Here is a 16,659-nt window from a genome sequence, read left to right on the forward strand (position 1 = left end):
GTAAAATAAACAAAGTAATATTGATTGAAAGATTTCACAACTATAATATTAGTCTGTCTTTATAGCTCTTGTCAAATGTAAAGTACATGATAATGTAATTAATGAAACCCGATTTCATAAAGAGTCATTTAAATTCTAGTTTCATAGTATGTACCTATTGATCACTTTCAAATAAAATAACATGTTTTACTATCATTGTAATGTCAAATTTCAACATCATTATTTTAAACATATCAAATTTGAACATATGATGAGATAAAACATAATGGGATCCCCTTTCTGGAATGTTTTTTTATGAAGGGCCTAATCCAATTTACCGTATAATGTAACGTATCAGGAACATTCTTCATTTTTAATATCTTTCATTTGCAAATACCTGTCAGCTACTGACATAATAATGCACAAGAAGATTTGCACATAATTCCTTGTGATATCTATACAATTGTAGTTCTATCTGGAGCATATTGCAGAAAGACTTGTAATCAAACACAAGTACAAAAATCAAACGCAACCTGTTTTTCTATCGAAGGTACATATTGGACCTTCGACTGATCTTCTGAGATGCGTTTAAAGAGGTTATCAAGGCTGTAAGCAATATGATTTGAATAGATAAAGAAAAAATCAGAGAAAAAACAACACTGAAAGATTGACCAAAATAAGACAAAGAATAACAAAGTAATGATATTTTAAAGATTAGCATTCATTTCAGTGAAACAGTTCTATACATTGTCCTCATGAATATTCAATAACTCATGTCCCTCCCCACTATTTTATTTTCTATTTTATTCCAAGAAGTTATGTTCAAATTTTTATCCTACAAGAACTAAAAAAGAATTAAGTTGAGCATTAAAAAAAATGTGAATCTATTTTTTACACATTCTACAATGTGAACAAATTTTGAACTCTCACACTTGTCCTCCGCAAGATTCTGAAATTATATTAACACTGTTAAATTTGAACATTTTCATAACGTGAATAACAACACATGATCCCCTCTCTACGTATGAAGACACTTGTGGCACATAGCGTGTTTTTTCCAGCACATGTTAACACTGTTTAATTTCTAAATTAGCTATCATAATCACTTACCAAAGACAGATGTATCAGCAACGGTAATATCAAAGCCTGAGAAGTTGTCCCAGTCATCACTCTTAAAGGTCATCCATATCGTGTCACTGTCGACGCGGAATGCTCTCGGTTGTGGCATATCTGGTCCACTGTGTTTGTAGATCAGGTAGCGTGTGGGTTCTTCCTCATCCTCCTTCTCACCTTAACATTAGAGGTATTGTTTAACTTTGTGAGCAGCCGATTTAAAAAAATTCTCAAACCAAGATGAAACATGTGTACAGGTGCATGTATTAGAACTAATAAACCCTGAAAACAACCATTAATGAGAATGAAAAGCTAAAACTACAAGGCAAACCCCGATTTTGTAAATAGGCGTCTTATATAAATAGTACACATAAGTGGATGGGATGAAATTAAGATGGTGTTTCCGGTCACTTTATATTTCAATTTTTGAAGCACTGAATGATTATTTTTGAACGCAATATTTTCTGGGATTCATTTTTGTAACATATCACAGACACAGGTGACAAGTGTGACCTTCTAGCTCAGATTTTTTAAAAGTCAAACCAAGTTTAACCAATCACTTTAAAGTCAGATTATCATTTAAAACGTGTTATGTGATATTAGGACAAGGGTGGGAAGAAAGGTACACCACTCCATTTGTCCGTCTCATATAAGTAAATGTTATGCGGTATCTTTCCTAATATCTTTAATTAGCTGTCCATCATTGTAACCATGGTGGCTATCATTAGAGTCAGATACTACCAAACTCTTCTGAGACAGGGACCTGGCGATCAGCATGCTTTCCTTACAGTGTAAGAATACCCTTTCAGTTCTGGCACACCTGATCTTGGAGGTCCAAGTGCCATTTATGCAACAAGTACAGCACAGCAACAGAGAGGTATAGAGTCTAATCAAGACTTTGTGAAAATACTAGAAATGAAGCAGTGCCAAGATTGCTAAGGGTTGTTATCGAATAGTGGGTTATCTGAACAGAAGATGGCAACATGCATAGACAATCATGTCGAGCTTCGAACGGCCTTTCTATGCTTCCAAATATATATCTTACCTTTTCCTAAACTGAAGAAGTCGTAGTCTGATTCTGTGTCGAATTTCGTTACGGAGACAGCAAGCCTGTTGCCCTCTGTGGTTTTGACCTGCCAGTAACAGTACATATCGCTTGGGTACGGTCGTGGGTAGTTAGGGGAAACTATCCGCACACTCTTGTTAGTCATATCAGACATATCGATGTCTTCACCACATCCTGAAATAAAAAGGAGGGTAGAAGCACCACTGTAAGGCTAAAGAATCATAGAATGTGATTTGTCTCTGGATGCTTGACTTTGATTTCCTTTCGGACAAGTCACACCAACGTACGTAACCGACTCTCAACCTATCGGTGGTCTCTGAATACAAAAAAGCTAATCTAATCCCTAATCACTCTCCTCTGAGAGTGGGATAATAATAATAATAATAATAGCGGTATTTATAAAGCGCCTTTTGCCTGAGGATACAAAGCGCTGCTATTATTACCCCGGCTTTAGCTCGAGCTGCCATCACCGGCGCTCACTGCATGCAAGGAATTAGTCCTGCCGGGTACCCATTCACCTCACCTGGGTCGAGTGCAGCACATTGCGGATAAATTTCTTGCTGAAGGAAAACACACCATGGTTAGGATTCGAACCCACGACCCTCTGTTTGAAAGGCGAGAGTCAGAACCACCAGACCAGGATGAGGGACTATAGTCCAGATGGAATGAGATTTCAATCTTTCAAGAGTGAATGTTTACTTTTTTGAGTGAAAGTGTCTTTTTTTGTTACAGAAATCCTTGAAACCGATTGGCTTAGAGCAAATTTTGTCACTTACTCCTTGGAAGATGCTGCTTGAGGTCGCACCATTTTCGGTTCTCGTCGCCGTTACACAGCTCTTCCCGCTCGCTGCCATAGTTCTTCACAGTCTGGTTGAGGCAGTCTGCGAGCTGTGGGATACCGCAGTCTTGTATCTCATCACAGACTTGATTCCACGTGATGCATTTGTCTTCCTCAATGCACTGGACTCCTTTCGTGAGGTCTGTTTCGTCACATGCTGTAAGGGAAAATCCACGATAAATCTTCGGTAGATGAAGAGCTTATAGTTCAAAAGGTATACATCTATCTTTGTCAACTTAAGAGAAAATGTATTTCTTTACACATTTTGCACATGCGACTCATAAAAGGTGATACTAAAGTGCATTTACCACAGTATGCTACAAAATTGAGGTTGAAACCTTGGTTTACAGTGAGGCTTCTACCTGAATAACGGTAGTAAAGCAATAACTCAATTTTGGGGGCAAGTAGGCCTATCATAGAGTCAACAAAGCCTCACTTCTAGAGTGAGTTTTTTATGGAATGAAAATAACTTTTTAAATTTCTGTATTCTTTACATTTAATGAAGGAATATCAAACATGTGTTTTTCATTGTCACCCATTGATTGCATTGCTTAATAAATAACAATAATTTTCATTACACCTCTTACATTCTCGTAATCTTCTTAACAGATCTTCTTAATCATTAACTTGGCACGGAGGCTCAGTGCTAGAGCATCCGTCTTATGAACGGGGTGAACGATATTATTATTATCATTATTATTATTATAGGTAGTAGAAGTAGTAAATTATTTATCATAATCATTATAATTTACTTTTCTTCTTCTCATCATTATTATCATTTTAATCAACTATATGTACTCACGTCTTAGGTCTTCGTCGATATCATTCATACGAACCCTGAGTAATTCCAGTTGCTGCTGCGATTCCTTAAATCCTGTATATTGCGCTTGACGACGCGTCCTCGACTTCGAATGTGCCATCCAATTATCATTCTCCTGGTTTTGAAGAAAACAAAAATCAGAGAAGAAAAATCAAAGAAGCTGAACGTTTGAGGATCATTGGGCATTTTGTCTTAAATCTATGTTTTTATCATAAATAATCAAGAATAATGACATTTACAATGGATTGCCATGTTAACAATACGAGAGCCCAAAATACTGCTCTGTCAAGTCTCTGACAATGCACGTGTATTTGTTAGTCTTGCTTTTATTTAATTAAATATTTGTTGTCAGGAAGTATCTGTCACTAATTCTGCAATCAAGTTGTTTCTGGTGTGGTAGGTTGGTGACTATAATTCGATTTAGTGGTCTGTTTATCAACCCTTGGTCCACCTTTGTCAGTCTCAGGGCTTGTTTTTAATATTCTTTTTTACTTAATAATGCTCAGCTTTTTCTTTTTATTGTTAACCTTTGAAACGGGAAATAATTTAAGACAGAAACTGGTTTCAAATGTTAATAATATGAGTACTAACTTGAAAGAATAAAACTTGTCATAATCTAGACATTGAGTTGACAATTGTAAGTCTCAAAGATATAAGTTCTGAAACAAACGCATATCTTCTTATTTCTTTCCTTGTTACTTACAGTCTTTCATCATTATTTTAGAAATTCAACTTACCAACGTACACTCGCTACCTTACTACTACTACTACTTCAACAACAACAACAACTACTACTACTACTACTACTTCTACTTCTCCTACTACTGCTACTAATACTACTTCTTCTAGTAGTATACCGCTGTCACTAACACTACTATGCTGATGCTGCAGCTACTTCTTCTTCTCTTTAAGTACAACAGTGGCGACAGCTATTACAGCTATTAAAACTTCTACTACTACTACTACTACTACTACTGCTGCTACTACTACTACTACTACTACTACTATTACTGCTACTACTACTAGTACCATGACTATTGCTACTACTTCTACTACCACTACTAATCTTACTTATACTCTACTGCTACTATTACCACTACCTATTCTACTACAACTATTCCTGCTACTCTTACTTCTTCTTCTACTACTACTACTACTACTACTACTACTACTACTACTGCTGCTGCTGCTGGTGCTACTACTACTACTAATACAACTTCTACTACTATTACAAGTATTCAGTCTACTGCATCTTCTTTTATGATTTTTATAACTTAGATTTTTATGTCAACTAAAAACTTATACATAAAAGTAGCATACCAAGGCATACCATATCCCAGAAACAAACCTTTAACATTTTTTCGCACGGGTACTCTTATCTTGAATCGAATGTCTAGATTATTATCGTAAGGCATCCATCTATAGGATAATTACCCTCAAGAGCCAATATTCCCTATCCCCATCCCTTTAGAGTCACAGCGACTCCAGACCGTTCAGGTGACAAGCTGTTCACCTTTCTAACTCAACAAAAGTTACTGATTTTATTCCCTACAACTTGTCATTTTGTCTTTCTTCTGAGAATCACAAACAGACAATAATATTTTCTTTCCGTCTCTTCTGCTACTCAGGTTTGGCAACCAGATATTGTTGCTGAATTTCCAGATTGTATTTAACGAAAAAGATGAAATAAAGGGAGAAAAATCATCATGGAGTGATTTTCCTGGGGGAATGATCTTCGCTCATGCATGTCCTTGACAATAATCATTGGTCTCTTCTGATAGGGCGAGACGTGGAGGTCACGTGGGTCAATGCACTTCCGTTATGGGTCGAATGTAGGTGAACCCTGAGCTTGCACTTTCTTCAGATCAAATTTCAATGTGTTTGTTTCGTAAAAACCGCATGCATAAATATCGAGTACAAACAACAAATAATATATTCAGTTGATTTTAGCTAGCTCTTTCTACGCGGGTATTTCTTTTTCTATTCTGTTATTTGTAATACTTCCGATAAAGGAAGTATAAAGAAAGTATTCTGGTAAATACTCTATTTATACTATATATACTATTTCAACAAAGTGATTTCCTATTTTCTTCTGGAAACGTGGGATAAATGCATAGGTCTATAAAGTAGCATAGTTCGATGTTCCTACTTTCAAACTGCAATATGTTTTGCAGTTTTTGTAACCATCAAAATAATAGGTATCTCACTAAACAACTGATGTGTGCGCGAAGCGCGAGCTGAAAATCTTTTATTTTCCGACATTTAAACTGGAAATTTTTAGCACATTTTTTAACTATGAAAAGAACAGGTATCTCACGGGTCGTATTATCAAGTGGTTAGAGCATTGGACTCATAATCGCAAGGTTGTGAGTTCGAATCCCCACTCTGCCATTGTCTTCATTTTGATAAAAAGACCCCAGAGTAATATCTGTCGTCTATAAGGCCAGCCATGATTAACCTAGACGTAGAATGTTTCATTTTTCGACTGGAAAAGTTGATGTTCTATGAGTAGGCCTACATTTTATAAAAATGAAGACAATTGGAATCTCATCAAATGATTGAAATGAAACGTGAAGTGATTTCCTTTTTTCAATTTAACGACCTGAAAAGCGGACATTCTGAGCATTTTTGACAGGATTGATAACTAATGAACAATTTTTGCGAGCGTGAAGCGCGAGCTAAACTAGAGAGGGGGGGGGGGGGGGTTAAGGTCAATTTGGCACCCTCGGGTAAACATGAATTTAGCGCCCTCATGTGAAGTATGAGTTTGCCCTCCTCCCTCTGAAATATGAATTTGTCCCCTCCGGTCAAGCATCAAATTGGCGCCCCCCAGTTCGAACATCAGTTTGGTGGCCCCTATATTGAACATCAGTTTGGCGCCCACCCCCACTTCCTGGTTCGAACATCAATTTCGCGACCCCCCCCCCCCGTACGAACATCAATTCCAGCGATCCCTAGATCAAACATCAAATCGGCGCTTCCCTATTTCGAAGATAAGTTCGGCGCCACCCTGGTTTGAACATCAATTTGGTGCCCCCACACTTAGTTCGAACATCAGTTCGGCACCCCACCTAGTTCAATTATCAATTCAGCGCTCCCCTAGTTCGAACACCAATTCGGCGCCCCCTAGTTAAAATATCAATCCGACGCCCCCTAATTCGAACATCAATTTGCCACCCACTAATTTGAACATCAACTCGGCGCCTCCTAGTTCGAACATCAATTTGGCGTCCCTAGTTCGAACATTAATTCAGCCTCCCCCTAGTTTGAACATCATTTTGGCGCTCCCTTAGTTCGAACATTTATTCGGCGCCCCCTAATTCGAACATCAATTGCCACCCCCTAGTTCGAACATCAAGTTGGCGCCCCCTAAATTGAACATCAATTTGGCGCCTCCCCCTTCTAGTTGGAACATCAATTTGGTGCCCCCACGCTTAGTTCGAACATCAATTCGGTGTCCCTCTAGTTTGAATATCAATTCGGCGCCCCCTAGTGTGAACAACAATATGCCCCCCCCCCCCGTTCGAACATCAATTTGGCGCTCCTCCTTAGTTCGAACATCAATTCGGAGCCTCCTGGTTCGAACATCAATTTGGCGCCCCCAAATCCGAACTTGAGTTTGGTGCCCCCCTAGTTCGAACATCAAGTCGGCACCCCCAAGTTTGAATATCAACTCGGCGGCACCTAGTTCGAATATCAATTTTGGCGCTCCCCTAATTTGAACATCAATTCGGCGGCGCCTGGTTCGAACATCAATTTTGCGCCCCCCTTCCAATTTGAACATCAATTTGATGCCCACTAGCTTGAACATCAATTTGGCGCCCCTCCCTAGCTTGAACACCAATTCGGCGCCCCCAAGTTCGAACATCAATTCGGCGACCCTGAATCGAACATTTATTTGGCGCCCCCTAATTCGAACATCAATTTGGCGCTCCTCCTTAGTTCGAACATCAGTTGGGAGCCTCCTGGTTCGAACATCAATTTGGTGCCCCCTAATCCGAACTCCAATTTGGTGCTCCCCCCTACTTCGAACATCAAGTCGGCACCCCCTAGTTTGAATATCAACTCGGCGGCTCCTGGTTCGAACATCAATTTGGCGCCCCCTTCCAATTCGAACATCAATTTGATGCCCACTAGCTTGAACATCAATTTGGCGCCCCTCCCTAGTTTGAACATCAATTCGGCGCCCCCAAGTTCGAACATCAAAATGGCATCCCTAGTTCGAACATTAATTCGGCTTCCCCCTAGTTTGAACATCATTTTGGCGCTCCCTTAGTTCGAACATTTATTCGGCGCCCCCTAGTTTGAACATCAATTTGGCGTCGCCTCCTAGTTCGAACATCAATTTCTGCGCTCCCTAGTTCAAAAATTAATTTGACACCCCCTAGTTCGAACATCAATTGGGCGCCCCCTAAATTGAACATCAATTTGGCGCCTCCTCCTCCTCCTAGTTCGAACATCAATTTGGTGCCCCCACCCTTAGTTCGAACATCAATTTGGTGCCCCCACCCTTAGTTCGAACATCAATTCGGTGTCCCTCCAGTTTGAATATCAATTCGGCGCCCCTAGTGTGAACAACAATATGGCACCCCCCCCCCCGTTCGAACATCAATATGGCGCTTCTCCTTAGTTCGACCATCAATTCGGAGCCTCCTGGTTCGAACATCAATTTGGCGCCCCGTAATCCAAACTTTCGTTTGGGGCCCCCCTAGTTCGAACATCAAGCCGGCACCCCCAAGTTTGAATATCAACTTGGCGGCACCTAGTTCGAACATTAATTTTGGCGCTCCCCTAATTCGAACATCAATTTGGCGCCCCCTCCAATTCGAGCATCAATTTGATGCCCACTAATTTGAACATCAACTCGGCGCCCCCTAGTTCGAGCATCAATTCGGCGTCCCTAGTTCGAACATTAATTCAGCCTCCCCCTAATTCGAACATCAATTTGACACCCCCTAGTTCGAACATCAATTTGGCGCCCCCTAGTTCGAACATCAAGTTGGCGTCCCCTAAATTGAGCATCAATTTTGCGCCTCACCCTCATAGTTCGAACATCAATTTGGTGCCCCCACCCTTAGTTCGAACATCGATTCGGTGTCCCTCTAGTTTGAATATCAATTCGGCGCCCCCTAGTGTGAACAACAATATGCCCCCCCCCCCGTTCGAACATCAATTTGGCGCTCCTCCTTAGTTCGAACATCAATTCGGAGCCTCCTGGTTCGAATATCAATTTGGCGCCCCCAAATCCGAACTTTAGTTTGGTGCCCCCCTAGTTCGAACATCAAGTCGGCACCCCCAAGTTTGAATATCAACTCGGCGGCACCTAGTTCGAATATCAATTTTGGCGCTCCCCTAATTTGAACATCAATTGGCGCCACCTGGTTCGAACATCAATTTTGCGCCCCCCTTCCAATTTGAACATCAATTTGATGCCCACTAGCTTGAACATCAATTTGGCGCCCCTCCCTAGCTTGAACACCAATTCGGCGCCCCCAAGTTCGAACATCAATTCGGCGACCCTGAATCGAACATTTATTTGGCGCCCCCTAATTCGAACATCAATTTGGCGCTCCTCCTTAGTTCGAACATCAGTTGGGAGCCTCCTGGTTCGAACATCAATTTGGTGCCCCCTAATCCGAACTCCAATTTGGTGCTCCCCCCTACTTCGAACATCAAGTCGGCACCCCCTAGTTTGAATATCAACTCGGCGGCTCCTGGTTCGAACATCAATTTGGCGCCCCCCTCCAATTCGAACATCAATTTGATGCCCACTAGTTTGAACATCAATTCGGCGCCCCCAAGTTCGAACATCAAAATGGCATCCCTAGTTCGAACATTAATTCGGCTTCCCCCTAGTTTGAACATCATTTTGGCGCTCCCTTAGTTCGAACATTTATTCGGCGCCCCCTAGTTTGAACATCAATTTGGCGTCGCCTTCAAGTTCGAACATTTATTCGGCGCCCCCTAATTCGAACATCAATTTGACACCCCCTAGTTCGAACATCAATTGGGCGCCCCTAAATTGAACATCAATTTGGCGCCTCCTCCTCCTCCTAGTTCGAACATCAATTTGGTGCCCCCACCCTTAGTTCGAACATCAATTTGGTGCCCCCACCCTTAGTTCGAACATCAGTTCGGTGTCCCTCCAGTTTGAATATCAATTCGGCGCCCCTAGTGTGAACAACAATATGGCACCCCCCCCCCCCCCGTTCGAACATCAATATGGCGCTTCTCCTTAGTTCGACCATCAATTCGGAGCCTCCTGGTTCGAACATCAATTTTTGGCGCCCCGTAATCCAAACTTTAGTTTGGGGCCCCCCTAGTTCGAACATCAAGCCGGCACCCCCAAGTTTGAATATCAACTTGGCGGCACCTAGTTCGAACATTAATTTTGGCGCTCCCCTAATTCGAACATCAATTTGGCGCCCCCTCCAATTCGAGCATCAATTTGATGCCCACTAATTTGAACATCAACTCGGCGCCCCCTAGTTCGAGCATCAATTCGGCGTCCCTAGTTCGAACATTAATTCAGCCTCCCCCTAATTCGAACATCAATTTGACACCCCCTAGTTCGAACATCAATTTGGCGCCCCCTAGTTCGAACATCAAGTTGGCGCCCCCTAAATTGAGCATCAATTTTGCGCCTCACCCTCATAGTTCGAACATCAATTTGGTGCCCCCACCCTTAGTTCGAACATCGATTCGGTGTCCCTCTAGTTTGAATATCAATTCGGCGCCCCCTAGTGTGAACAACAATATGCCCCCCCCCCCCGTTCGAACATCAATTTGGCGCTCCTCCTTAGTTCGAACATCAATTTGGCGCCCCCAAATCCGAACTTTAGTTTGGTGCCCCCCTAGTTCGAACATCAAGTCGGTACCCCCAAGTTTGAATATCAACTCGGCGGCACCTAGTTCGAATATCAATTTTGGCGCTCCCCTAATTTGAACATCAATTGGGCGCCACCTGGTTCGAACATCAATTTTGCGCCCCCTCCAATTTGAGCATCAATTTGATGCCCACTAGCTTGAACATCAATTTGGCGATACCCACTAGCTTGAACACCAATTCGGCGCCCCCAAGTTCGAACATCAATTCGGCGACCCTGAATCGAACATTTATTTGGCGCCCCCTAATTCGAACATCAATTTGGCGCTCCTCCTTAGTTCGAACATCAGTTGGGAGCCTCCTGGTTCGAACATCAATTTGGTGCCCCCTAATCCGAACTCCAATTTGGTGCTCCCCCCTACTTCGAACATCAAGTCGGCACCCCCTAGTTTGAATATCAACTCGGCGGCTCCTGGTTCGAACATCAATTTGGCGCCCCCTTCCAATTCGAACATCAATTTGATGCCCACTAGCTTGAACATCAATTTGGCGCCCCTCCCTAGTTTGAACATCAATTCGGCGCCCCCAAGTTCGAACATCAAAATGGCATCCCTAGTTCGAACATTAATTCGGCTTCCCCCTAGTTTGAACATCATTTTGGCGCTCCCTTAGTTCGAACATTTATTCGGCGCCCCCTAGTTTGAACATCAATTTGGCGTCGCCTTCTAGTTCGAACATTTATTCGGCGCCCCTAATTCGAACATCAATTTGACACCCCCTAGTTCGAACATCAATTGGGCGCCCCCTAAATTGAACATCAATTTGGCGCCTCCTCCTCCTCCTAGTTCGAACATCAATTTGGTGCCCCCACCCTTAGTTCGAACATCAATTTGGTGCCCCCACCCTTAGTTCGAACATCAATTCGGTGTCCCTCCAGTTTGAATATCAATTCGGCGCCCTAGTGTGAACAACAATATGGCACCCCCCCCCCGTTCGAACATCAATATGGCGCTTCTCCTTAGTTCGACCATCAATTCGGAGCCTCCTGGTTCGAACATCAATTTGGCACCCCGTAATCCAAACTTTAGTTTGGCGCTCCCCTAATTCGAACATCAATTTGGCGCCCCCTCCAATTCGAGCATCAATTTGATGCCCACTAATTTGAACATCAACTCGGCGCCCCCTAGTTCGAGCATCAATTCGGCGTCCCTAGTTCGAACATCAATTCAGCCTCCCCCTAATTCGAACATCAATTTGACACCCCCTAGTTCGAACATCAATTTGGCGCCCCCTAAATTGAACATCAATTTGGCGCCCCCCCCCCCCCTCATAGTTCGAACATCAATTTGGTGCCCCCACCCTTAGTTCGAACATCGATTCGGTGTCCCTCTAGTTTGAATATCAATTCGGCGCCCCCTAGTGTGAACAACAATATGGCACCCCCCCCCCCCCGTTCGAACATCAATTTAGCGCTCCTCCTTAGTTCGACCATCAATTCGGAGCCTCCTGGTTCGAACATCAATTTGGCGCCCCCTAATCCGAACTTTAGTTTGGTGCCCCCCTAGTTCGAACATCAAGTGGGCACCCCCAAGTTTGAATATCAACTCGGCGCCCCCTGCAATTCGAGCATCAATTTGATGCCCATCCCTAGTTTGAACATCAATTCGGCGCCCCCAAGTTCGAACATCAAAATGGCATCCCTAGTTCGAACATTAATTCGGCTTCCCCCTAGTTTGAACATCAATTTGGCGCTCCCTTAGTTCGAACATTTATTCGGCGCCCCCTAGTTTGAACATCAATTTGGCGTCGCCTCCTAGTTCGAACATCAATTTCTGCGCTCCCTAGTTCAAAAATCAATTTGGCGCCCCCTAATTCCAACATCAATATGGCGTCCACTAGCTTGAACATCAATTTGGCGCCTCCCCCTCCTAGTTCGAACATCAAGTCGGCATCCCTAGTTCGATATCAACTTGGCGTCGCCTCCTAGTTCGAACTTCAATTCGGCGCCCCCTAGTTCGAATGTCAATTCGTCAACCCTGGTTCGAACATTTATTTGGCGCCCCCTAATTCGAACATCGATTTGGCGCCCCCTAGTTCGAACATCATTTCGGCGTCCCTAGTTCGAACATTAATTCGACTCCCCCTAGTTTTAATATCAATTTGGCGCTCCCCTAGTTCGAACATTTATTCGGCTCCCCCTAGTTTGAACATCAATTTGGCGCTCCCTTAGTTCGAACATCAATTTGGCGCCCCCTAGTTTGAACATCAATATGGCGCCCCCCCCCTCCACACAGTTCGAACATCAATTTGGTGCTCCTCCTTAGTTCGAACATCAATTCGGAGCCTCCTGGTTCCAACAATTTGGCGCCCCCTAATTTGAACAGTATGATGCCCGCTAATTTGTACAGTATGATGCCCGCTAGTTTGAACATCAATTTGGCACCCCTCCCTAGTTTGAACATCAATTTGGCGTCGCCTCCTAGTTCGAACATCAATTTCGGCGCCCCCCGTTTTCTTCTCCTACTTTTTCCCTCTTCCCCTCTCTCTCTTTTGTTCTCTTCTTTCCTACTTTTCCTGTTTTTTTTTCTTCTCTTCCTTCCTACCCCTCTCTCTTTTTTCCGCTTTCTTCCGCTCTCTATTTTACTTTACTTTTCTTTTCCCTCTTCTCTCATTTTTCTTCTTTTCCTTTCTCTTTTTTTCTTCTCTTCCTTTCTTTTTTTTAAGAGAGGGGGAGGCCCCCTCGTCCCCCATGGATCCGCGCCTGCTAAATCATCCCGTTTTCAAGTCGACAAACAACAAATATATTTCCTCGCACTTCGATTTTTTACTGTTTTGTGTAGTGACATAGGCCTATGCTTTTTTTCATGACTACGTAAAGAGATTGCCCCCTTTTAAAGTCTGAATACGTAACATTTCCAGTCCGTGCTTACGTTTGCATAAGTGGATTGGTGATATGATTAAATCTGTTCTTCATGAATTCCTGAAAACACTCCTTAAAATGTCCCCTTTTCTTGTCTGAATACCCCCCCCCCCCAAAAAAAAAAAAAACGCTTGCGCTTCGCTCTCGCATCTACGTATAGTTTTGATGAATTCTTACAAAAAGCCTGAGAACGCCCCTGTTCGGTTCTGAATTTCAAAAAATGTCAGCTCGCGCTTCACGCTCGCAATATTTGATTAGTGAGATACTATCATGTTCATGATTACAAGACTGCAAAAAGTTCTTCATGTGTTTTGGTGTAATTCTAAGAAAATATAAAAAATAAATACCAAGCGCTTGGCGCTCCCGTTAGATGACTTAAGTGATATATGTAGGCCTATGATATGAATCCCTATTGGTACTACTACTACTACTACTACTACTACTACTACTACTACTACTACTATTATTCTACTACTACTACTACTACTATTACTAATAATAATACTACTACTACTTCTACTTCTACTACTACTACTACTACTACTACTACTACTATTCTACTACTACTACTTCTACTACTACTACTACTACTACTACTACTACATGTATTACTAATACTACTACTACTTCTACTACTACTACTACTACTACTACTACTACTACTATTCTACTACTACTACTACTACTACTACTACTACTACTACTACTACTACTACTACTACTACTACTACTACTACTACTACTACTACTACTACTACTACTACTACTACTACTACTACTACTACTAATACTACTACTACTTCTACTACTACTACTACTACTACTACTACTACTACTACTTCTACTACTACTACTACTACTATTACTAATACTACTACTACTTCTACTACTACTACTACTACTACTACTACTACTACTACTACTACTACTAATACTACTACTACTTCTACTACTACTACTACTACTACTACTACTACTTCTACTACTACTACTACTACTATTACTAATACTAATACTACTACTACTTTTACTACTACTACTACTACTACTACTATTACTAATACTAATACTACTACTACTTCTACTACTTCTACTACTACCAATACTACTACTATTCGGTCTACTACTTCTTTCATGATTGACATGGAGATGGTAAACAACACAGGTACCGTACATGTACGTTTAGGCCTAAATACGACTGTAAAAAATACGAACTCGATGTCACATGCTAATCATTCCTTTAGCATTGTATTGTATAAAATGGTAAGAATAGTTTCATAGAAAATTTTCGAGAACGCCCCCTTGTGGATGAATCTGCATGTGTCTCTTGATTGTCTCCCAATTTCTCGTACTGGTGACAAACTGTTCGCCATTCTAACTCAACTAAAGACATTTTATTCCCTACAACTTGTCATTTTGTCTTTCACCTGAGAATCACAAACAGACATTAATATTTTTTCAGTCTCTTTTTGCGATTCAGATTGGGCAACCAGATATTGTTTCTGAATTTCCATATTGTATTTAATGAAAAAGATGAAATAAAGGGAAAAAAGAAAATCATCATGGAGTGATTTTCCTGGGGGAATGATCTTCGCTCATGCATGTCCTTGACAATAATCATTGGTCTCTTCTGATAGGGCGAGACGTGGAGGTCACGTGGGTCAATGCACTTCCGTTATGGGTCGAATGTAGGTGAACCCTGATCTTGCACTTTCTTCAGATGAAATTTCAATGTGTTTGTTTCGTAAAACCGCATGCATAAATGTCGAGTACGAACAGCAAATAATATATTCAGTTCATTTTGGCTAGCTCTTTCTACGCGGGTATTTTTTCCACTCTGTTCTTTATAGTACTTCTGATAAAGGAAGTATTATAAAGACAGTATTCTGGTAAATACTCTTTACTTCCATAAAGTGATTTCCTATTTTCTTCTGGAATAATTTTGGATAGTTGGATAGGTCTTTAAAGTATCATAGTTTGATTTTCCTACTTTCAAACTGCAATCTTTTTGCAGTTTTTTTAACCATGAAAATAATCGGTATCTCACTAAACAATTGGTGTGCGCGCGAAGTACGAGCTGAAAATCTTTGATTTCCAACTTTTAAACTGGATTTTTTTTTGCGCATTTTGTAACTATGAAAAGAATAGATATCTCACGGGTCGTGTTGTCAAGTGGTTAGAGCATTGGACTCATAATCGCAGGGTTGTGAGTTCGAACCCCACCTCTGCCATTGTCTTCATTTTGATAAAAAGACCCTAGAGTAATATCTGTCGTCAATAAGGCCAGCCATTATGACTGATTAACCTAGACGTAGAATGTTTCCTAGGTAATTGGTTATATACCACCTCGGCGTTTACCAGCAAAAGCTGTCCTGCCGAGTTCCTACCGGATCTTACCAACAGAAACAGAAAACCAAACGATTGATGAGAGAGCAAAGAACGGAATGAAAAAAAAAATGATTTTTGACCTTTATACTGGAATTTTTTTATCATGTACAAAATAGTGGAATAGGTATCTAAATTTTTTTTTTAAAAACCGATGCGAGCGCGAAGCGCTAGATGAAAATTTTTCATTTTTCGACTGGAAAAGTTGATGTTCTATGAGTAGGCCTACATTTTCTAACAATGAAGACAACTGGTATCTCATCAAACGATTGGAATTTGACGTGAAATGATTTAATTTTTTGATTTACTACCTGAAAAGCGGACATTCTGAGCACTTTTGACAGGAATGATACCCAATTACTGGGAGAGGGGGTTAGGTTTAAGGTCAATTTGGCACCTTCTGTTAAACCTGAATTTAACGCCCTCATGTGAAATATGAGTTTGCCCTCCTCCCTCTGAAATATGAATAAGTCGCATCCGGTCAAGCATCAAATTGGCGTCCCCAGTTCAAACATCAATTTGGAGGCCCCTACATTGAACATCAATTTGGCGTCGACCCCAAATCCTGGTTCGAACATCAATTTGGCGCATCCCCCCATACGAACACCAATTTCGGCGATCCCTAGTTCGAAAATCAAATCTGCGCTCCCCTATTTCGAACATCAGTTCGGCACCACCCTGGTTTGAACATCAATTTGGTGCCCCCACGCTT

The 16,659-nt window shown here is 41.6% G+C and overlaps 1 protein-coding gene across 1 annotated transcript in view; it reads right to left on the reverse strand.

Annotated features, from left to right (window-relative positions):
- Positions 1 to 16,659, reverse strand: part of LOC121426368 (cubilin-like) — a 40,178-nt gene that overhangs the window by 10,188 nt on the left and 13,331 nt on the right. The window contains exons 2-5 of the mRNA XM_041622650.1: positions 3,799 to 3,931; positions 2,935 to 3,153; positions 2,138 to 2,332; positions 1,090 to 1,269 (exon numbers count right to left, since the gene is read on the reverse strand). Coding sequence (XP_041478584.1) covers positions 1,090 to 1,269; positions 2,138 to 2,332; positions 2,935 to 3,153; positions 3,799 to 3,931 — 727 coding nt within the window. The remainder of the gene's footprint in view (positions 1 to 1,089; positions 1,270 to 2,137; positions 2,333 to 2,934; positions 3,154 to 3,798; positions 3,932 to 16,659) is intronic.

The sequence above is a fragment of the Lytechinus variegatus genome, chromosome 13, assembly GCF_018143015.1.
Source record: "Lytechinus variegatus isolate NC3 chromosome 13, Lvar_3.0, whole genome shotgun sequence".
Classification (NCBI taxonomy): Eukaryota; Metazoa; Echinodermata; class Echinoidea; order Temnopleuroida; family Toxopneustidae; genus Lytechinus; species Lytechinus variegatus.